Source organism: Equus caballus, chromosome 28, assembly GCF_041296265.1.
Source record: "Equus caballus isolate H_3958 breed thoroughbred chromosome 28, TB-T2T, whole genome shotgun sequence".
In the NCBI taxonomy this organism is placed as follows: domain Eukaryota; kingdom Metazoa; phylum Chordata; class Mammalia; order Perissodactyla; family Equidae; genus Equus; species Equus caballus.
Window position 1 is genome coordinate 41,146,235 of NC_091711.1, and position 22,973 is coordinate 41,169,207.

The 22,973-nt window shown below is 48.2% G+C and overlaps 2 protein-coding genes across 7 annotated transcripts in view; one reads left to right on the plus strand and one right to left on the minus strand.

Annotated features, from left to right (window-relative positions):
* Window positions 1-366: 366 nt before the first annotated feature.
* JOSD1 (Josephin domain containing 1) lies at window positions 367-13,219 on the minus strand. Of its 2 annotated transcripts, none has more exons than XM_023631656.2 (5): window positions 12,820-13,219; window positions 11,625-12,420; window positions 3,488-3,616; window positions 3,158-3,352; window positions 367-2,472 (listed from the first exon to the last, which is right to left on the minus strand). In XM_023631656.2, the coding sequence occupies exons 2-5, from the start codon at window positions 11,807-11,809 to the stop codon at window positions 2,373-2,375; spliced, it is 609 nt and encodes a 202-aa protein (XP_023487424.1). In that variant the 5' UTR covers window positions 11,810-12,420; window positions 12,820-13,219; the 3' UTR covers window positions 367-2,372. The 2 variants fall into 2 exon arrangements, with proteins under 2 accessions (XP_023487424.1, XP_070109735.1); XM_070253634.1 differs by having other exon boundaries at window positions 12,743-12,834.
* Window positions 13,131-22,973, plus strand: part of GTPBP1 (GTP binding protein 1) — a 29,437-nt gene continuing 19,594 nt past the window's right edge. The window contains exons 1-3 of one of the 5 annotated variants that reach the window (XM_070253631.1): window positions 13,131-13,388; window positions 16,415-17,060; window positions 19,645-19,756. In XM_070253631.1, the coding sequence (XP_070109732.1) occupies window positions 16,869-17,060; window positions 19,645-19,756 (304 nt within the window). In that variant the 5' untranslated portion in view covers window positions 13,131-13,388; window positions 16,415-16,868. Of the gene's footprint in view, window positions 13,573-16,414; window positions 17,061-17,435; window positions 17,666-19,644; window positions 19,757-22,973 lie in introns of those variants that run through there. The other 4 variants (XM_023631648.2, XM_023631649.2, XM_070253632.1 and 1 more) reach the window with 4 other exon arrangements.

Here is a 22,973-nt window from a genome sequence, read left to right on the forward strand (position 1 = left end):
TAGGCAGTCAGACTCAGGATCCTGCTATGCTCTTGGTACTGGGGCCACCCAGGCCCTGTTAAGATACATGATCTTCCACTTGTTAACCAGGGAAAAGCACTAGTCACCTGGCAGTACTAGTAAAGGAAACGCGTACTTAGATTAGGGTCTTCAAATTGTTGAGCCTGGTAAATTCCTGGAGCTTCTTTTGAACCAAATCCTACTTGGTGACTATTTTGTCTGGTTTTTGAGGTGAGAGGTTTAAGTGAAGCAGAACTTATCTCCAAAGGTGACTTAGGATGGTAGTGAACTCCTTCTAAAGCAATGTCACGTTTCCTTTTTTTCCCTTTATGTACATAATTACAGAATTCAGGCAGGCAGAGGAGATTTATGTACAGTTTTCCATTTTTAATATTTGGTTAAACAAAATACATCTTTTGTAAACAAACCCAGCACAAGGCCAACAAAAACGGGAATAAAAGCAAGAAAAACAAAAAGCCTAGGGTTGCCCCTTACTGGGCATCAGGGTCAGGCCTGCCCCCTTCCTTAAAGGAAGTGGGGCTTTTTGCCCTTGGGCATCAGCATGGGTCCCTGTTCCTAAGCACCGGAATTGGATATGAACAGAGAAACCAGCCCTGAAATGTCTTTGCATATCCCATTGGCTCATGGACTCCCAGTGCATGGGGACTCCTCTGAAGTGCCATTTGCACAGGCCCAAGCAGACTGGTGGGGAGGAGTTTCCTCCTCTTCCCGGGAAATGGCTTACTATCACTGACAGTGCCAATGGACCCAAGGTCCTGCTTGTGACAGTCAGCAAGGTTGGCTGTAACTTCTGGCTGGTGGTGGCTGGAATGTCATTGTGCAGGGGTAAAGAGCTCCCTGTGGTGCCAAGCAGGTGTGTAGAAAATGGTGCAGAAGAGACTGCGGCCAGCTGCCGAGAGGGTGTAATGCAGTAGCCGCTTGGTGGCCTCTGTTACTCAGCACAAAAAACGGCCTTGGATTGAAGATACATGTGCAGAAAAAGTGCTGGTGTAAACATGCACTCCAGTCACAGTGGGGAGGAAGCCTCAGCTGCATCCTGTGAAGCCTGCTCAGGTTTGACATGCAAGCCCCAGGCTGGCTCCGCTGCTGGAGAGAAGTCTGGCCAGTGGGGCAGCTCTCAGACCTGCCAAGGCCATTGATGTGTAAGCGCCGGACAGGCCATCCCTGCCTGCCCACCCGCCTTGAGGCAACCACAACCACTTTGGTGACACACAGTGTGGTATGATACCTACTCCCCCTCCTTCTCTTTTGTTTTCCAAAGTCACGAGAGAAAAGTGGCCTAACAACTATCTAAAGAGGTAGGGGCGGGTCAATTCTCAGTCCATTTGTAAAGGAATCTACAGAAAGATGACAAACCCAGGTCCTGTAACATAATGCACATAACCACCCAACTGGAGGGCTCTGCTTCTTGTCACTATAGTGACTCTGAGCCTAGGACTTCTATCAATGCAGGCTGTTCTTAATCTCTGAGAAGCTTATCTTCACAATAGTTTCCTCACCCAACTCTCTCAAACTAGTGGAATTTGATGTCGATGGCAGACTTATTTCCTGATTTTGCCAGAGAGGGTCAACAGGGAAAACTGCCCTTTTGCCTGTCTTATGCCCCAGAGCCTCCTAAATCAACGTAGTGAAGTGGCAGGGACAATGCTGGAGTGAGGCAGACAGGCCGGCCGTGCCTGCCCCGGTCTGGCTTTGGCCAAGTCCTCTTAGGTATCTAGCTCACCCTGTCATGCTAGAATATTGCAGGATTCAACCACCTGTTGTGGAATATTAGAGAACTTTTCATTATAAAACTCCAAGGATGGCCATAAACCACCCTTAAAAATGGGGTAGGGGTGGCATTAAGGGTTGGAGATGGCACGCTGTACCGCTGCTGGGGTTTTAGAGATGGTTTCCTGAGAGGCCCTTTTGCTCTGGGTCCTTCAAGCTAGTCACATGGGCTTTGTATGTACGGTTCTTCAGACCCACTGGTTGCCAGGAAAAGGGAAGTGGAGGCAGCATCTCCGGGTGAGTCAGAGCAGCAGTGAACTCCAGCAGAGCCTCTGTCAAGTCCTCACAGGAAAGGGGAAAATATGCTAGGACCCACCTTTCTTTTTCCTCTCTCAAATGAAACAAGGGTGTTCCACTGCTTGCCCTAAGTGCACAGAGCTCCTACCTTCCTTTCCCAGGAATGAATTATGCTGGTTGGTTCTTCTAACAGTCACATATCTGTCCTATTGCACGGTCAAATCTGAGGGGAAAAACCCGATGAGATGTTTGGGGAAGCGGCAAGGACAGAGCCACTGTACAGGCCACAGCACAGCACGGGGGACCTGGCGGGCTGAAGGGAGGGAGGGTTGGGCAGAACTGCGTTACACGTCAGTCCTCCAACTCTGATGGGCCTCCACCTCTTCTGTTACCACCAGGAGGAGTTCACAGTTCTTTCCTCGCAAATGATGTTTTAGAAATTTCCTATGGGAAAAAAGGGTAGATGAAAGAGAAAATGAAATGCTGGTGCAATTGCAAATTCCAGTCTTGGGGCCACATGTTCACCAATAACCTTATTACTTATACCCTTGGCAGTCCTAAAAACACTCTACTAGTGATCTGTTCTTGGAGGGCTGCACACTTGGTTACCCTTCAATCCGTCCAGTTAGATTTCCAATCTGAATTTTTGCTCAGCCTCACATATTATTGTCAACAGTAGCTGCTTCTGTGAGGAACAGAGCCCAAAGTTCTCTAAGTTAAAGGACTTCTAATCGAAGGAAAAAGAAAATTGGGGGAAAAAATTCTTTTTGAGTCCCACGGAAACTCAGCCCTCTCTCGCCTGAATGTTTGTCTTCCTTTCCCTGAACTGGAAACTACACTGTCACAGTGGTTTAAGTGGAGAGAACGTTACAATGCCAGTCCCAACAGACCAGAAGGCCAGCATCACAGGTGCTGGAACTTGTCTACCAAAGGGAGAGTCCTCAGGGGCCATCAAAGACTCAGGTCTTTCAAGCCTGAGACCCTATGACTCTAAATAAGGCAGGGAGGCAATCAAAGGAGGTAGAAATCTCATTTCCTTTGTCAAATAACCAGAGCTCAGCTTCCCCCACACACCACTGTCGGTCCCCCATCCACACACACGGAGCCCAACACATCAGCCACACAGCACCTGAGCTCGCTCTCGCCTCCAATCCACTCGGGCATCTTCAGTTTGGAGTCGAGGTTGTAGTAGGCACCTCCCACCTCTCGAACACAGATCCAGTGCTGCCTTTTGAGAGGCAACTTCAGAGGACCCCAGCACAGGCTGGAGGGCAGATTCATGATGAAGCCCATAACGTTAGTGAGAGCAATGGCACTGACATCCCTGCAGAAGAGAAACGGTGTCAGGCTCAGAGGCAGCCAACTCCCCAAGGTTCTCTGGCTGTAACACCACAACTGCCCACTCCCTGCTCACACTCGCAATGCCAGTTCTCATCAAGTCAAGCCTGGTTCAGATTACCTGCGTTTGTCCCACCAAACAGCTTCATAGCCTTTGGTTTGAAGTGCTGCCATAATGACGTTTACGTCGTAGTTCCCATTTCCCAGCATGCTCTTCTTGTGGGGGGTCACCATGGTGTTTGGAGACAACCTACAAACGTGAGGAGGAAAGCTGAGACTGGCTGGTCTGCCTAACGCCTCCTGGCCCTGCACTACCAGGGACAGAAAGCACTTGATACCACTGCCCCCGGAAGTTCCCCCATTCAGGTAAAATATAACCAGTTTTTACCCAAGTATTTTGTAGTCTGGGCTCCTGCTGCCCCAGGGATGACTTCTCTTTTTATGCAAAACGATAATTCAGTAGTGATGGGGCCTATCTGCCTGCCATTTAGAAAGTGCGTCTACAGTGAAGTCAGTGGACACAAAGAATGTTCCATGAAGCAGTCTTCTCACTTATGAAATTCCCAGTCTACCCATTTCTGCAGTCTCCTTCCTTGATGAGCTTCCTGCCTTGCTAGAAGCCTTCTCTTTTAACGTTGGAAAATAGTATTTGCTATTTTCATTTGCATGGGTAGTATTTGTTGTCACTCTTGTTTTTTTACAGTTTAAATGCTTTCTATTTAAGGCTTGTGTACCTGGTAATCATTAATCGTTGAATACTCAGAGGCCTCCAGGGGCCCAGGCAGGTAACATAAATGTATGAACTGGGGCCACATGTAAGGCAATAAAAAGGAGTAAGGCCTATGTTAAACTGGAATGCATGACCCACCCAAAGGCATTCCAAATATATGTGTGTGAGTAAAATACTTGAATTAAGAAAAAAAATTAAAACACAAAGAATAAACTGAAAAACATTTTTGAGCCAGACAAAAACTCAACAAACAGCAGTCCAGTGTGCCCACCCAGCTTTCAGCCATTTTTGGCCAGGCCTCTTAGGTCACTCCTTGACCTCAAGACAAGGTCAATTCTGAAAGCATCTCTAATTCTATTATTTTGCTCTCATAGGCTCGTCAGCCCAAGGCCTGAGGAAGGGCCATCTTGAAGGAAGGGGCAGCATTCACCTTCGTGTGAAGGGAAGGGAAAGGTGGTAAGTTCCTCAGGAATAAAAGTGGAGGGCAGATGTCCAGGAGGTTGCCAAATGCCACCTCTAGAAGAGAGTCAAGACTTTAGGTCAACTCTAAAAACTTAAGAAATCCTATACAATTTTTTTAACTGCTATATACACAGCAACCATACCAATATTTTTTCAACGTAAAACATACCCCTGCCACTGCTTAAACCCTCCAATGGCTCCCAAAGCACTGAAAAACAAGCCAAACTACTTCCGCTGGCCTGATCCCTACCTCTTAGCACACAGACCTTCTCTCTGCTCCCTGAACACACGACACTCTTTCTCGCGCGAGGGCCTCTGTGCTCACTCACTGTTTCTGCTGTCTGGAATGCTCTTCCCCAGATCTTCACTTAGTTTGCTCATTATTTGGGTCTCCAATGTTACTGCCTTAGAGACAGCCAACTTAAGTTTCTCCCAATCACTTCCTCTTACCCCACCTGCTTTAATTCAATTACAGCTCTTGTTACCAGCAGACGTGTTTTCTCAGTTCTCCATTCTTCTACACTAGAAGGACAGCAGGGCCTTCTCTATCCTGCTTACACTCCATCACCAGCACCCTAAGAGTGGCTGGCACATTACAGGTGCTCAAGGAACGTTTGTTGAAATGTTCTCCATGTTTATTTTGTTATCCTCTCTCTTTCCCTGAAAATATTAGTAGTAGACCCTTAAAATGAGAAGGGCTTCCATGCCCATCTCCAGAGCTAGCAAAGAAGGAGATCTGAAGACACGGAACTCCACTCTGCAAACAAACTTGGTTTTACCAGTAATAATAACTAGTGTTTAGTGAAAACTTCTGTGCCACAACCGGTAACAGATGCTTTCATTATGTATCTCATTTAATCCTAGCAATAAACCTATGAGAGCCTATGAATTATTTCTATTTTATAGGTTTAAAAACGGAAGTTTAGTGATTTAAAATGACTTGCCCATGATCATTTACCTTACAAGTGACGGAACTAGGATTCAAACTTGGGTTATTTGAATCCAAAGCTGTGTTTGCTGTCTTAAGGCGAGGACCAAAGAATCAGAGTGGGTGCTGGTGGCAGCTTGATAAGAGGAAAGGCCAGCTGAGTCCCTTGGCCTGGGCCTAAAATGTAGCTTAATAGGACAAAGGCTGCCGGTGGGTTCTTGGGCACTTGAATTAAATGGGAAAGCATATGAAAGAAAGCCTAGCTCAAGATATATTAAGTTCCTTTCCCTTCACCAGTTACTCAATGGCTTCTCATTACTTTCAGTGAAGTCTCTAGCCAGCAGATGCATGAAGGCTCCAACAAAGAAACTGCTGAGTTTCCCACCTCTTTCACCATCTAACTCCCTACTAAGCTCAGACCTTAGTGCTGCACTTTCCTGAGTGTGTTCCCAGAGGATCACAGAAGGCATGCAATACAATAATGGCTGAGTGGTTTCCTGCATGAATTCCTGGAGTGCCTGATCTGCTAACACGTATTCTCCTTAAGTCTTGAGATGCGGTATATATGTTTCAGTTCCCAAAAATGTTTGACCATACAAAATTTTTTTTGAGGTGCACCTAACAGAACCAGTGTTCCAAGGGGCTCTTCTCCCTGTCCTACATCTTCTACCCCAGATTCAAATCCTTTCCTGTCTATTCCCATTATCTCTCCCCTAACTGGAAGCCCCTCACCTCACACTTGGATTTTTCAAACAGGTTCCTAAATCGATCTTGCTTCCAAATGTTCCTTCTACCAATTCAGCCTATATATTCCTGCCACATTCATCAAGGTGTCATCACTCTCTTTTATAAGAACTACAAATGGAGCCAACTGCCTGGTTGGCCAACTCCAACCCTCCTAGCCCTACTTGGCTGCTGTTTCCCTCTCTTTGGGCATAGTGTACTTCAGGCACCACGATCATGTGGCCTCTCTTCTTTATCCTGTTTCTTGTTCCAAGCCAAATCCTACAGCTTCTTCAAGCTCAATCTCACACCCTACCTCTTCTGTGGAATCTTCCTTGCTCCTGTGTAGTAGAAAAAGGAGGGAGAATGGGAGGACCACACATGTCTGAGTTCACATCCAAGCAGCATCAATACTAATTGTGAGATTTAATCTCCGTGTCTGTTAGCTTATCTGTAAAAATGGGAATGACTCCTATCTTACAGGACCATTGAAGAATTCAGTTATTTTATACATACAACCAAACAGTAAATTCCTGAAAAGAGGATGGCTCTTCTACTCTGTATCCCTCACACCTAGGCATTGGCAACTGAATAAACACGTTGTTGGCCAAACCAATCAATATAGGAAATGCAGAGAATGGCTTCCATCTCATCGCTGGAGGAGTGGTCATTTGAATAAGTGGGGACCATCCAGTGTGCCCATTATACCAGTACTTGTTTTTACTTTAACAATAATCAATTGCCCACGATGTTAGCTACCTTTCATGTTAGCTACCACTTAATCCTTCCAACAATCTTGAAGAGAGAGATGAGCCCCGGTAGTGCAAATAAGGAAGCTGAGGTGCAAAGAGGTTACAGCGATTGCACAGTCAAATACAGCTAATGAGTGGCAGAGCAAGGATGCCACCTCTACATCTAAGGCCACACTGAACAGTCTTCTGGATATTTCAACACACTGATCCTACTGAATTCCATGGGATCCTGTTCTAGTCCAATGGATTGTTTCCTTGAGACTCCTTGGCAAACTCCTGTTCAGGACTGTCAATGATTTTGATAGAAGTTCTGGACTGTAAAGCAAGCCTCTTAGTTTCGTCATCACAGCCAGAGGTTAGAGCCATGAGATCTGAAGTGATCTACAAGTGAGAAGATGGGGTGCAGTCCAGGTCTCACTAAGGTTTATGACCTCAGATAAGTTCCTGCTCTTCTCTCGTGGTTACCACTGAGTCTGACTATGGTGATGATTTCAAATTTGAATAAGAAGGAGATGTGGAAATAGCCATCAAGACTTCTTTACTTCCCTAATTTTCCTTTTTATCAGGTCTGAGGAGATGTGACATTACAAAATATGGCTCAGAACTTGGTGATACGTCCTTAAACTATTAAATACATAAACCACAGATCACAGGGCCAGGCATACAGGAGCGCTCTCTAGGTGTTGTCTATGATGATGGTGTGTTCACCCGGCCCTTGGATGAGATAATTCAAATCTCTAGAGGTTAACACTCAGCAACACTTTTTCTCAAGCTACAACCACCATATCTTTAAATATGGCTCTTTCCAGCTGCTCAGGGACCTTTTAATAGAGAGGCAGGAGGACTTCCCCTCTGGGGTAGAGCATGCTGTTTGTTCATTAATATCCGTAATCTCCTGGTCCCTTCCAGCCTGCATTAGATTTTGCTTCTGGGACCAAGGTAACTGCTGTCTATTGGGATTTTAACAGCTATTTCATTTGGGAGAGGAACGCATACCTACCTGCGAGAACATTTGATCACTGAGATGAAGCTAGTGAAAATTTTTGAGGCCTGAGGATTTGTAAAACCACCTAATGCGGTGGTATCATTTGACTTCTTAAGTCCTCTCTCAAAGCACGGACACATATAAGATAAAATGTATGAGATCAAATATTCACATCTATATACACACACACTGACGACACTTGCTGAGTTTCTGATCTTTTCTCCAATTTCACATGTTGAAAACTGATCCTTTTCAAACCAATGACCTCTCTTTGCTATCAATGCAGCCATTCCACTATCTTCAAATCGTGGAGCAAGCCTGAGTCACACTTCTCACTCCTCTCCTCCCCATCCTGGTGTTACTGCCAAGTCATTAGCTTAGTTCTTTCTAAGTTCCCACTCATTTCTATTCCAAACATGAGTCATCTCATATCCACAACTGTACCGAAACCCCACCCTGCTTTTGTATTTCTCCTCTTTTATCTGGCTGAAATTCAACTGCTAGGATGAAGTGCCTCTCAACAAACGGCATTAATCAAAATTCTTCTCCCATTTCTGCCGTTCATTAGCCATATCTTCAAAAACCAGAGATCTTTAGATCTGGGAATTTAAAATTATCTAGCTAAACCCGCCAACATTACTGTTCTTTCTGTTAAGATCCAAATAGATTTTTTTTTGTTTTTTAAGATTGGCACCTGAGCTAACACCTGTTGCCAATCTTCTTTTTTTTCCTTCTTCTTCCCAAAGTCCCCCAGTACATAGGTGTATATCCTAGGTGTAGATCCTTCTGGCTGTGCTGTGTGGGACGTTGCCTCAGCATGGCTTCATGAGCAGTGCCATGTCTGCGCCAAGGATCAGAACAGGTGAAACTCTGGGATGCGGAAGCGGAGGGCGTGAACTTAACCCCTGGGCCACGGGGCCGGCCGCCATCTTTTCCCTTCTAAATTGCTCTAAATTCCATGGTTCTAACTTCGCTTAAATCTCTTCTCAAGGCCTGGTCAATGTATAGCTCTGAGACGTACTTCTCAGCGGCTGAGTCCTTTTCAGCTCGTTTTCTCTACAGTGCCTAGCAGCGCCTGGCACACTGCAGGCAGCTAGTAAATATTTGTTTAAAAAATTCCATCTTCTCTCCCTCACCTCTTCTCCCTTTGCTTTTTCCTCCGATCTCTTTCACACTCCTTTTTTTGTTTTTGTTTCTATTTATCCACACAGAATCTTTCCATACAAAATATTAGAATTCCATACAAAACATAGAATTCTGCCTCTGGAGTGGGGACAGACTATATTCTCTTAGGTGTTGGTTCGCTATAACTCTGAAGTGGATCTTTACGTTGTGCTGACAGGGAACTGAGGAGTGTAGTACAACTTGCAAAAGCTTTAAAAGCCAGGAATAGAACTCTGGTTCTGTGTGAGTGTTTAGCAAACATTTAGCATCCTTTCATTCAGGGAATACACAGCTGAAACAGTACCACTACCACCTACAAACAGCTTATCATCACAGTCCACCTCTTCAGGCGCAGGCCCAACTTACGAGCAGGGTGAATGGCTACTGATGCTACAATTGCTCTCACATGCCCTTCCAAAACTCAGGAAGCAGCAGAGCAGTCAGGAGGGCAGGCCCTGGAGTCACAAAGCTTGGGTCCAATTCCTGCCATTAATAGCTCTGTGAACTCTCTGTGCCGTGATTTCCTCATCTTGAAGAACGGGAAATAACAATCTACTTTGTAAGATTGGCGTGATGAGTGAGTTAACACAGGGAAAGGGCTCAGAACAGTGCTCTGCACAGAGTGAGTGTTCGTCTGTTGGTGATCATCCTCATGTCAGATAAGGGGCCAAATCTAAAGAAATGAAAAACTTCTGAAAGGACACATAGAATCTTGACTCCTGACATTCACTTGTGAGGGTAACTGGGCAAACTGCTTAAACTGAATCCTAGTTTCCTAGGATCACTACTGATAAGGTTGGTGCAAGATTGTTACATATCACAAGTGCCAAGCAAATTCAAGCACTCACTGTGAGTCCTTTCCTTCTTCCTCGTCTTAGATTAGGAAATAATTTGCAAATATCCAATTAGGAGTAGAAGAAACACTACCGGCTGGAGAAAAGGAAGCAGTCTAAGGGACTGGCCTCCTTTGTACTCCTCTCAGTTACATGACTTGGTGATCTGAGACAAATTATCTCACCTCCAAGGGCCCCGTTTCCTGAAGACTTAATTCTACTTGCCAGATAATGGGCATGATGCAAAGGACACATCTGCCCTGCTAAGGCATTACTATGGTTATTACTGGCATTGGAAAATAACTGCCCTCATTCTAACTTTGGCGGCATACTGGGATTAACATTAAGACAGGACCTATGGTTCTTTCAGGGTAAATGGTCCACACTCATGCTTAACAAATCACCCCAAATAGGTTGTTTCCAGCTGTAATTCACTTCCTTCTGGGGCAATAACTTCATCTCCGAATGAAGGGAGTCAGAAAAGGGTCTTCTGGAACTGCCAATATGCACTGCTTGAAGAATTCTTGAGCTTTCTCTGCACTGAGAACTGAGCAGGCCTAACCCTGTCTAGCTGGAGTAACGAGACAGGCTCACTGCCAAAGTTGCTAAGGATTGCAGACGTGCTGCTGGTCCATCCAGACACAGCAGAACTGATTCTCAAACCCTTTGATAAAAGAGTTTTAGAACATCAAACCAGAGGAAAAAAGGCTCAACCTCTATCAACCTGTCAGGTAGCATTTGGCAAAATGGGTAGAGGGGCCGGCCTGGTGGCACAGCGGCTAAATTCACGTGCTCCACTTCGGTGGCCTGGGGTTCACCGGTTCGGATCCCGGGCATGGACCTACACACCACATATCAAGCCATGCTGTGGCAGGCGGCCCACAGATAAAGAAGAGGAAGATGGGCATAGATGTTAGCTCAGGGCCAGTCTTCCTCGGCAAAAAGAGGAGGATTGGCAGCACATGTTAGTTCAGGGTTAATCTTCCTCAAGAGAAAAAAAAAAGTAGACGGGGAGGGGATCTAGAGTCAGCTTTAAATCACAGCTTTGCTACTTAGAAGCTATTTGGACAAAGCACCTGATCTTTTGGCCTGTTTCTCTATTAGTAAAAGGACTGTTGGGAGGGCTACACAATGCATAAAAAGCACATGGCCTCACAGAAAAGCTGAGCACTGTGTATACCTTTATTACAGAACCCACAACATTCCACCCTGATGACAGGGGACGGAGTGTGTACACATCCTGTCCCCCTTCTAGACTGTAAACTCCCTGGGGGCAGGACTTGAGAGACATTACAGCATAGCAGTCAACAGCACAGATAAAACCTGAATTCAAGCTCGGCCCCATCTCTTGCGTTACCTTGGGCAAATTACTGAACTTCTCTGAGCCCTGTCTTTACCCATAAAATGGAAATAACAACACGCACCCCATGGGGTTGTTGACGGGATCACTTGAGATGACACAACTAAGGCTCTTAACACTGTGCCCGGCCCACAGTAAGTGCTCAATAAATGGTAATGATGATTACCTTTCCCATTCCTGTGTCCCTTACACCTGCGAAAGGCATCTAGTCAATAACACCTGTTGGTTCGAAGGTTTATGTAGCTGAAACATTGCCCACCCCGCCCCAGAGAAATTCAGAAATGGCAAAAAGTATCAAGACGCCAAGAAGGGGTCTCCTACCTCTGGAAAATCTCCTGCAGCGTTTCCCGGGTGAAGGCATTGCCGTCCTGGAAGACGTTATTGAGGGCATGCAGGGCACAAAGCTCCCTGCGCTGTTTCTCATGGTAGATTCGGGGGGGTGCCGCCTGGGGCAGCTCCAAGGATTCAGATTTGGCCTTGTCTCCTTTCCATGGCACGCAACTCATGTTTTTCGTTTTAGGTTCCAGAGAGGGCTAAAAAACACCCCACCCTCCCCTCCTGAGGAAGAATGTAAGCTTCTCGGTCTTTTCAGGATTCCTGAGGTCCACCTTATTTTCTAGTGTCCATGATTTATGCTTTGTCACGGGGAGAAAAGGTTGAAACCAAAAGGGGGAAAAAATCCACCTCTTCTCTCTTCTCAATAGAAAAATAACTTTGGGATTAGTGTATTTCGTCACCACTGTCAAAGTGCAGAATTTTTAAAAATCACATAAAACCTAAGACCTTGTTTACCTTCTCCCTTCCCCAAAAACACGGTTTTCTGGTTGTATTTTCCTCTCTGCAAATGCCAACCAGGCCTCAAGGCAGGAGGACCGAACGGAATCGGTCACATCGCTCCTTTTCTTCCATTTCTGTCGAACCACAACGCCACTTACTCAGGAGACCAGGCCTAGGCGGTGATGAAACGCAGAATGCGGGCAGCTAGAGAGGGCCGGCCAGCCGGGGTCGGCGGGCCGTGCGGGGCCCTCGGGGGCGGCTCTCCATCCTCGCGGGCGCGGTGGCCCCGCAGGGCGCGGCTCCCTCGGAGGGCGCGGACTCTCACGCTCTCGCCGCGGCCCTGCGGAGGAGACGACTCCGGTCAGCCCGAGCGGACGGGCGCGCCGCGCGGAGGACCAGGCGGCCGGGGAGGCGGCGCGGCGGGCCCGGCTCCCCCGAGACAGGGTCCTGCGCAGGGACGGGCAGGCCGGCGCGCGGGAGGCGCCGGGACAACTCGCCTGGCCGTCGGGGCCCCAGGCCCACCCGGCTCGCAGCCCCCACCCCAACCTCGCCGCGCGTCACGTGAGTGCAAGACGCGGCGTCCTGCCGCCGCTCCCCCAGCCCCGGCCAGGCCCCCCGCGCCGCCGGGACCGCTCGCGGACGCGCCGCCGGCCGCCCCTCACCGCCGCGCGCCGCCCCCCGGAGCTGCGGGCCGCCTCCTGGGCCGCGCTCGGGCGGGCGGGCGGGCGAGCGCGCGCACCTGAGCCCGACGTCAGCGGCCCTCGCCCAGCGCGTGCTCCGGAAACGCCCTCCTGCGCCGTCCCCGCTCCCGCCCCGCCGTCGCGTCACGTGTGACGTCAGCCCGATGTCAGCTGCGCCGGCTTAGGGGCGGCGGCGGCCGCGGGTCTGTTGGGAGGGTGGGGGCGTCAGCGGGGCATTGGGGGCGCGGCTGCGGAGCCCGGCGGCGGTGGCGGCGCCGGCAGAGCTGGTGCCCAGCTCCTCGGCTCCGTTCCTACCCGGGCGGGGCGGCTGCGAAGAGTCCCGCCTCGACGCCCGCCCCTCCCCTTCCCCGGGCGTCGGCGCCGTTCCGGGGCGGCGAGCGGCCTGCGGCTGCACTTCGCCGCTCTCCCTGCCCCACCCCTGTCTCCGGGCCGGGCTTCTCGAGCCCAGCGCTTTCGAGAACCTGTACTAGCTACTCGTGCGCTGACCGTTTTGTTTGCCTAGCGCGCCGATCACCAGGTCGTTTCAAAGTCCCTTACTGATGCGGTCGGGCGCCAATTCTCTGGGTTAGTGGGCCCGACCCCCCCGCACTCTCCTGGAGCGCTGAGGGTAAGTGCCTCGCCCGGAGTCACATTTCAAGTGGAAGGGAGAGCCCTGTTTCGGATCCTTGGTGTCGAATTCCACTTGACTGCACACAAACCGCTGCGTTCTCGTCCGGCTCCCCCTTGGTCTCACGGTGGCTGCCACGGAGCTTTCCGCTCTGGGTTTTCTCAAGGCGCATTGTGTCAGGAAGGTAAACTCCCAGTCCCGCGGGGATTTTTCCCCCTTAATCTACTCCTAGGGCATGTGGAAGGCATCGCAAATGCTGTCCACCAGAGCTGACCTCCTTCTGGATCTTTGTTCAGATAATTGGAAAAACAATAAAGGAGATCACAGAATTCAGTCATTTCTTTAATGCTGCTTCAACACGGCTCTTTTAACACCAATACATTCAACACAGACTTACCACTTAACACCTTTGAGTTCCTCCCATGTGGTTGGGAGTCCTCTGGCCTGATCCAGACAACTTTTGAATTTCTTAAGTATTTGTAATTTGTAAGCCGTGTGAGGGTTAAATTATATTTGCATAAGATTAGCTAGTGGAGGCTTGCGAGCACTGTTCTAAGTGCTTTATGTATATTAACTGATCTACTGCTAACTATCCTGTGAGGTAGACACTTAAATTTTTAAAGGAGACAGCTGAAGCTCGGAGAGGTTAATTAACTTGCTCAAGGTCAGGTAGCTAGTAAGTAGTGGACCCAGGATTTGAACCTAGGCTCTAACCTGTCTTCAGAAAGAGGATGTAAAGATGGGTAGGGAATTCCCCCTTTAGATTCAATTCAAGAAGATTATTTTTTCTGGGCAAAACCCTATAGTGAGAAGGGCGTATTTTCTAGTCCACCATCAGGTGTCAGCACATTCTGCACTTGATCTCTTTCTGGAAGAGCCAGTTGGTAAGATAGTAAATACCAATTTTTATTCTAGACAACAATGCCTTGATATTTGGCTTTTCTGACAAATCAAGATTTCAATATTTGTAACTACCTCATAGAGAAATATATAGGATAGTGGTGAGGAATCTAGCCAGAAAAAAACCACATTGGAAGAACTGTGAGCAAGACCTTTGGAATTGGATGAATTCTTGTCCCAGATTGCCAGCTGTGCTTGCAGACGTAAAACTTGATTGCAGATAGTTGAAAACAGGAACAAGAGGAGGCTGCCTTTTTCCGTTCAGGTAGATCCCTTAAACTGAAGGCCATTTGGAACCCTGCCCTTTGCTCACTAAATCCTGTGTTCCAAACTCTATAAATCTTGGGTATGTTACCTTCTTAAATGGCTGCTCTTTCTTGCTTGCTGCCTGAGATGAGTGGCCAAAACCAGCACTATAGGAGTTTGGCTAGTCCCTAATTTCATCAAGCTTTTCAGACTTTTTTTTAATAAAGTTTCTTTCTTTTTTATTTTTTTTGAGGAAGATTAACCCTGAGCTAACATCTACTGTCAATCCTCCTCTTTTTGCTGAGGAAGACTGGCCCTGAGCTAACATCCGTGCCCATCTTCCTCTATATGTGGGATGCCTACCACAGCATGGTTTGCCAAGTGGTACCATGTCCACACCGGGGATCCGAACCAGCAAACCCCAGGCCGTGGAAGAGGAATGTGTGAACTTAACTGCTACGCCACTGGGCTGGCCCCCCTTTTTTTTAAAAAAAAAAGATTGGCACCTGAGCTAACATCTGTTGCCAATCTTCTTTTTTTTTTCCTTTTTCCCCAAAGCCCCCCAGTACATAGTTGTATATTCCAATTGTAGGTCCTTCTGATTGTGCTATGAGGGATGCCACCTCAGCATGGCCTGACGAGTGGTGCCGTGTTCACAGTCAGGATCCAAACTGGCGAAACCCCAGGCTGCTGAAGCAGAGCGCACAAACTTAACCTCTCAGCCACGGGGACTGCCCCAACTTTTCAGACATTTGAAACAGAAATTCAAGACACTAAACTGTGTGTTGGCTTGGGGCTTTCTACAACTGATGAAGTTCTGGAAGAATCATCCATAGAAAACTACCTTAAAAGACCCTGGATCTCAGCTTCACAGTTCTGTAAAGAACAAAAATTCAACCTAGTAAATATAAAGATCTAATTAGCTTTATTAAGCTATTCATGAATAGGGCACCATCCCATTCAGCAAATACATAGGCGCTCCAATGAATTGTACAAAATGTAAGGTTTTTGGGGTGGGGAAGGGATGAAGATTGGCCCTGAGCCAACATATGTTGCCAATCTTCCTCTTTTTGCTTGAGGAAGATTCGCCCTGAACTAACATCTGTACTAATCCTCCTCTGTTTTGTATGTGGGGCTCAGCCACAGCCTGGCTTCATAAGCAGTGTGTAGGTTTGCTCCAGGAATCCGAACCCATGAACCCCGGGTGACAGAGCAGAGTGTGGGAACTTAACCACTACCGCTGGGCCAGTCCCAATGCAAGGTTTTTATAGGCAGAAAGAGGATAGGACAAAGAAGTTAAAAGAGCAGAGTATTTCAGACAAGATCACTTTCCCTTAGGGGAAGGCAGGGGGTCTTAGGCAGATTACCTCACTACTAGTGTTGATCAGGAAATTCCAGACTTAATGGTTGCACTCCTGGGAGAAGCTGAAACTGCAATTAGGTGAGGCATTAAGTCTTGGGGCTTAGCCTAAGTGACTCCATTTTGGGCCTGCTGTTTCTTTTTAAGAGTTTATAAAGGAGGGGAGGCTCTTCTGGTTTCTATTTTAGCAGGTTGCCTCTTTTTTTGTTCGTGTAATTGCTCTCTCCGCAGAGGCAGTGAGTGGAGAATTCTCCCCAAGGTCAGCGTTTAATTAATTGCCTCGCTCTGGCTGCTATAGTATTCCAGGCATCGATCCTACTACCAAAACTGCCTGGAGGTTGCCAGCACATCGAACCTCTGTCTCCCAGTGACTGCCCCATCGCTGAATTGAGTGGGAGGCGCCTTGTGCAGTTTACTATCTCCGTGGGCGGTGGCGCGAGGCGCGGGACCTATCCGATGACTGGATTGGGCCTTATCCCTGTCCATCATCGGAGGGCTCTAGGCGCCCACTGTTTTGCAGGACGATTTGGAAGCTGAGCACCGCCTCTGGAAGTCGGAGAGTGAGGGGCGGTGAGGACAAACGTCACGTGTGTTTCTCTCCTCATTGGATGACTGCTGTGTCAGTCATACTCTGCTCTGCTCCGGTTGGCGGGAAGGCTCTAGGCGGGTAGCGTGGCCGCGGTGCTGCCCCCTCCCGAGCCGCGATCCAAGCGCGCGCGTGACGTCTCAGGTATTTGTTGTTGGGGTTTGGGCCTTATTAGTTATTCATTAGGTACTTGAAAGGGCTGCAGCGATTGGTGGCTGAGAGGTCGGGTCGATTGTTTCTTAGCCAGAGATACATGTCAACCTCAACGCGGTTGGAGAAGCTTCGCATAAATTATTCCGATAAGGTGTGGGGCGGGGCCACACATATATTATGCAAATAAGGCGGGAGGGAGGGGCGGCCGGCTACGAATTAGCCTAAGTTATTAAAGATGGCGGCGGAGCGGAGTCGCTCCCCGATGGACTCGCCGGTCCCGGCCTCGATGTTCGCCCCCGAGCCCAGCTCCCCGGGGGCGGCCCGGGCCGCGGCGGCCGCCGCCCGGCTACACGGCGGCTTCGACTCGGACTGCAGCGAGGACGGCGAAGCGCTCAACGGCGAGCCGGAGCTGGACCTCACCAGTAAGGTAGGCCCGGGCGCCGGCGGCGGCGCCGAGGGACGCGGCGCCGAGCGGAGGGGGAGGGCGGCCGGCCGGCTCCGGGGGACGGCGGGGACGGGGATGAGCTGCCCACTGCCGGGGCGGGCCGCGAAGGGGGGCTCCCGGGCGACGGGCGGCCGCCGCACCGCGTCCTCCCCCGGCGGCGCCGATCCGGCCGCCCGCCCCCCGCCGGCCGGCTCCCGCCGAGATCCCAGCCCTCGGCTCCGCCACGTGGAACAGGGGCCCCGACGCCGGCGGCGCCGCCTGCCCCGAGCCCGAGCGTGGCCCTCTCCCCGGACTATCCCCTGCAGGCGGCCGAGCGTCGGAGGAGGCTCGGGCAGGGGGCGCGCAGGCGGGAGGGTCAGGTAGTCCGAGGGGGCGCGGGGCAGCCGCGTCCCTCCTGGTGTCGGGAAGGGAAACAGCAAGTCGTCGCTCCGTCTGGGAGAAGGCTGTCTGAGGAATGTCTGGGGATTTACAAATCCACCCAAAACAGAAGTGGAAGGTGGCATGACCCATAATCTCGCCATCCTGGGGGCGGAGCCTCGTCTCGTATGAATGGAATAAAAACGTTTTAAATCGTGTCTTCTGAGAAGGTAGGCAGGAATTAAAGGCTCGCCTTCTGGTTGCCGTTTTGGGGATAAAAAAAGTAAATATAAGATGTGACGTGTTTTGAAGGCGCTTAACGTTGCTAAAGGAAAGTTAGAGCTCGGTTCCCTTTCCTGTCCTGCCACTTAAAAAGGCTCTGTGACCTTGGAAAAGTTTCCTAACCTCTCAGTTCTCCAGCTACATCATTTTTTAAATGCCGATGCCTGTTAAAATGAGAATCGTATGTAAGACACCTACTATAGTGCCTGATACAGACTACTCAGTAAATGTTTGATGTGAATCGAATAAACTGGTAATTCCCTTTGCAGGTTAAATAGCAGCAGATGGAAGAGAGAACCCCAGTGCCGCCTCCCACTTGTTGTTGGAATAGTTACAATAGAGATATTTAACAAGCTTTGAAAACGTTTGTGACTTTTCACAGTCTTTGGTGGCAAAATTGCATGAAACTTGGCCCAAACTTGGGAGGACTTTCCCTGCGACCTAAGCAGCCACGTTTCAGCCGCTCTCTCTCCCTCCAGTCTCAGCTGAGCACTGAGAAGCCACACTGGGCTTATCACAGTGGTCCTATCTGGTGCTTCTCATGTCGTAATGAGCACAGCCGAGCTTGGAGAGGGACAGTCTGGGGAAGTGTGTGAGGCAGTGTGACATGCTGCTGAAGACCCACACAGCACCCAGGTTATAAGTACAGGCTCTGATGAGTCAACTCAGGAAATTTTACAAGATGCGCTTGACTCAAAAGCAGACCAGGTGGATGTCAGTTCATGGTCAAGCTGCTGAAGAAATCTGAAAACTCAGGGAAATTGCAGGGCAGAGTTGCAAAGACAGTAGTATCTTCATTTCCTGACCAGCTTCTTTAGTGTCCTAGGATAGGGAAGTGTTACTTCATCACATGGCCCACGGAGTCGTCCTCACTGTTTAAAGCTGAGAAGCTGTATGAGAATAAACATCGATGATACTGAAGAGAAAAACTGACTATGCGGAGGGAGAGAAGGGATGGGTTGAACAGATTGATTCCTGAGGCAAAGATTAGAAGCTGCAAGTTTATCCACTTGCTACACGAAATGTGGGGACCTCAGGGTCTGTCCGAGAGCTTCCGATGGGAGGATCAATTAGTGAGCTGTGGTGGCGAGTTTCATCCAAGGTCTTTTTAGCAATGATTGGGTGAAGAAACTGTAATTGCCACTTACTGAGCTGTGGACTAGATGCTTTCCATGTTATCTTATTCTGTCTTTACAGCGGCCTGAGGATGCAGGTTGTATTTTATGGATTAAAAAACTGAGACTTGAAGAGGTTAGGCATCTTGTCCAAGGTCACATGTGAGTGGTTAGAGAATGGGATCTGACAATGCCTGTTGGTAAATGGCCTCCCCAAATAAGTGTTGCTATTTTAATGTTATTGGCAGAAATTTGCAAAATAATGGTGCTCATCCCCATCTTAGTGGTCATGGTGTTTTGTTGAAGATGAGTCTTGCAGCAGTTTTTACTGCCGATTCTTAAATAATTAAGATCGTACAGGCAAGGTGGAACATATTTCTTTCGTTATTGTGGGAACCGTTGGCTTTGGGTGGAGGACATGGCAGTTATGAGATCTCCGTCCTGTGAATTGCAAGCTGCAGGTGGAAGCCTTTGGCATGTAGGTGTGAAGCACTGCTCATCGGTTTCTGCCCACAATGCCAAATTCCAATCATTGTGGGTCCTGCCCCTCCTGTTAAGCAGCAGGAAGCAGGCTGTTCACACCCTCTTTTCTGTGGGTTGTGGTTCAGACGTACTTGTTTAGTACATTGTTTAAGGCTTTAGGCTCAAAGGCTGTTTAAGGAGAGGCAGAGAGGGCATAAGGGGGCTGTGTAGCTATTTTAGACTAGGGTGCGATGGGGTTCAGTCAGGATCTTTGGTCAGGCTGTTGGTCTGCTTTGGCTGTGGTGCTCTTCTAGTAAGTGTGGTCCTAAGGCTGTTGGTTTCTCTTCTAGCTGGTTCTAGTGAGCCCTACATCAGAGCAGTATGACAGCCTCCTTCGGCAGATGTGGGAGAGGATGGACGAGGGATGCGGAGAGACCATATATGTCATTGGGCAGGGATCAGGTGAGCATAGTTTTCCTTTCACTTTATTTTTAAAAAATTATTTAGAGCACATTTTCCCTCTTTTATCAACTTTCCCTGTTCCTGTGTCTCAGTCGCAGTGATTCTTTAGCGTCTGCAGAACTGTTTGGGAGGACGTAAAAGTACAAAGTGAGAATGTCAGTTCCCACCTTAGTGTCATAATGTGCCTGACTTTAAGGGTTCGCTTTCCAAGCGGCTTTACAGATGCTTCTTTTCTCCCTCCAGTACTCTCCATTTGCATAAAGGGAAATGAAAGACAGAGCAAGGAGCCTTCTTGTCCAAGGTGACAGAGCAGGTCACAGTCAGGTCTAGAATTAGGCGGTCTCTGGGCAGCTCTAGGCCCCCCTCTCCAAGCCGGCTTTACACATCGTTGCTACTTACTGTCCGTTTAGCAGAGAACCTCTATGATTCTCGGTGTCAGCAAGAAAAGAACACTCAGAATTCCTCTCTTCAGCAAGGCTGCCTCGCCCCGGACCACACTGACCAGTGTGAGTAGCAGTGATAACAGAGGTCCTCCTTTCTCCCTGTGAGATTCCGTCAGACATGGAGCCTTGTTACCGTTCTGGAAGGGACTTGTTATTGTCCTCCAACCCGCTTATTCCATTGTAGTGGAGCCCCCTCTTTTAGAGGAAGCCAGCCCCCGTGACAGAATCCCAGATTACATCCTGAGCTTTTTTTATCTGGTTGTTCCTAGTTTATACCTTCAATATAAAGCCTCCTTACCTTCATCTTCATTATGACATTATCTTTGCTGAAATGGCAGCTGGGCTTGTTAACGATTATGAATTTAGCCTGTACCAGAACTTGCCTCTGTTGTCTTTGCAGGAAGACCCAATAGGCATCAATACATCATTAAAGAAACAGTTCTCTTCGCTGAATGTAGGCTTTGTAAAGGCAGGTAATAATTCTTTTGCAGTCTGAGTTTAAGATGGAGGAAATCTCAAAATCGTTCTTTAACTCTTCGACACATATCTATTAAGTATCTTCTAAGGACTTGATACTGTTGCAAAGCACTTTTGGATACTTAAAATCTGGTCTCTGTCCCAGGGAAGAAAGATGGCTTATACACAGATAACCTCAGTAGAGAACAGTGTTTGGAAATGCTGCAAGAGTACACAAGGAAGAAGGGTTTCATCTCCAAATGCTGCTGTCCCCTGCTTTGAAATGTCTCTCATATCTGTCCGTTCCTTTCCATCTTTGCTGCTCCCTCCCCAGTTTCAGGTCTTATCAACTTAAAGAAGGCATGGTCAGAGAGATAGGCAAACCAAGAGGTTGCATGTCAGGAAAGGGAAGGAGTTGGTCAGCATTGTCAAATGCTACAGAGACAGCAAGGAGAGAGTCAGGTTTAGAATAAGCCATTCTTTTTAGTGACTAGGGCATCATTGGTAGCCTTTTGGAAGCTTTTGTTCAGGTGCACATCTGGCCTGCTGTCGTAAGATGAACCAGTCAAAGGTCACCTCATGCTTGTAGAACCACATCTAGATCAGTTTTGATGAGTGTTAGGACTGTGCCTTGAAGATCCAGATTCTTAAGACTCCCTTCTCCCCCTTTATGCTTTAATGTGGACTCTTAGTGAATTTTGTCACGCCTTGGCAACTCACAACTAATTAACCCTTCCATGGCAACGCGTAGGAAGACATCAGACATTCATTAACGCATCTACACACCCAGGCATTATCTTTGCGTCTCCCTATTAGGTACCATTAGATTCATAGTGACTCCTTCCTGCAGGAAGTCATCTGTAAGGAATTCTTTAGAGGTGGAGAGAGATCGTAACTAGTTAAACAAATTGAACGTCAAACAGGACTAAACCAGATGCAAGGCCCCCAGGGATCAGCTTCATCACTGACTTCTGGGTGTGCTTGGTGCTTCACCTCTGTTTATTGCTTCCATCCTCTGTAAAATGGGCATAATGACATCCTTCCCCATCCTACCTCAGAGACATTTTGTCTGGGTAAATTAGATACGAAAAAATTCTAAGCAGTGCAGAGGAATGTGCTCTTTAAGTATACATTCTTAATTTGAGATTAATGTTGTAAAAGAAGGCAATATGGCCTAGTAGTTCAGGATCTGGAGCGTGATAGGTCTGAGTTTGCCTACTGGCTCTTTTCCTTGTCTTAAAATGGGGATAGTAAGAGCATCCATCCCATGGTGTCGTGGTACACACTATATAAATGTTAGCCGGTATTAGTGGTTGCAGTAGTAATTTTTTAAAAATTTTTATTGAGCTTATGATAGTTTACAACCTTGTGAAATTTCAGTTGTACATTATCGTTTGTCAGTCTTGTTGTAGGTGCTGCATTAGTAATTTTTTAAGGGATCCAGGTTATGGTTGATTTACCATGAGATTTCTTTCAAAAAGAACCTTGCTCATTCCTCAAATACTAAGTCATGACTTTCTAAGAGCCAAGTGCTGTGTTAAAGTTCAGGGAACATAGGAGGAGTGTTAAGTTGTGTGGAGAGTCAGGGAGGGCTTCAAAGCCTTTCCAAGGGAGGAGGTGCTGCTTGAATTACATTTAAAAGATGAGTAGGAGTTTTCCAGGTAAATGAGGCAGTCGTGAGTGAGAAGAGAAAGCCGCATGCACAAAGGCACAGAGGCGTTGGTGATTGTGGAGTATTTGGTGGACTGGAAGGGATTCAGTAAAATGGGAGTATAGAGTGTGAGCCTGGGAGTGTCGGGAGGGGAGGCTGGACAGGTAGGCAGGGCCCAGATCTTGAGGCTCTTTGAATGCCGTGCCAAAGAGTTTAGACTTTTATCCTAAAAGTGTGGGGAGCCTTTGCAGTGCGTCGAGCAGGAGCGTGCATACAGGAAAGGCAAGTCAGGTGGCGGGACGGAGATCTGTCTGATTAGGTTCCTGCGCAGCTGAACGTGTGGACTTTAGTGATTGGACCTCCTTGGTCTTGTTTCCACTCTGACAGCGTGAGGAATGCATTGCATGCTGGAGACGGGTAATGTGACTGGGGCATTTTCTGGAAGCCCTCGATGGATTCGGTGACAGTGGTGATTGCCCCTGGTGCGGAACAGGACGTAAAAGCATTGCTTTTCGTTGTACCAGAAGCGGGAAAGGTTGGATAGAATTTGGGGGTCTGGCAAGAATGGCGGGGTTAGCAGGCTTTCTCTTAGGAACACTTCCCACAAGCCCTTCTCTAACCCAGAAGATTTCCAGAGCTCAGTTGGCCATGAGTTTAGAAGCTCCTC

Coding starts and splice junctions, on each gene's coding strand:
- JOSD1 (XM_023631656.2), bottom strand. CDS start 11,809: ATGAGTTGCGTGCCATGGAAAGGAGACAAGGCCAAATCTGAATCCTTG. Junction 3,617..11,624: donor CTGCAGGAGATTTTCCAGAG/GTAGGAGACCCC, acceptor TCACGTTTGTAG/GTTGTCTCCAAACACCATGG. Junction 2,473..3,157: donor GGAGGCGAGAGCGAGCTCAG/GTGCTGTGTGGC, acceptor TTTTTCCCATAG/GAAATTTCTAAAACATCATT.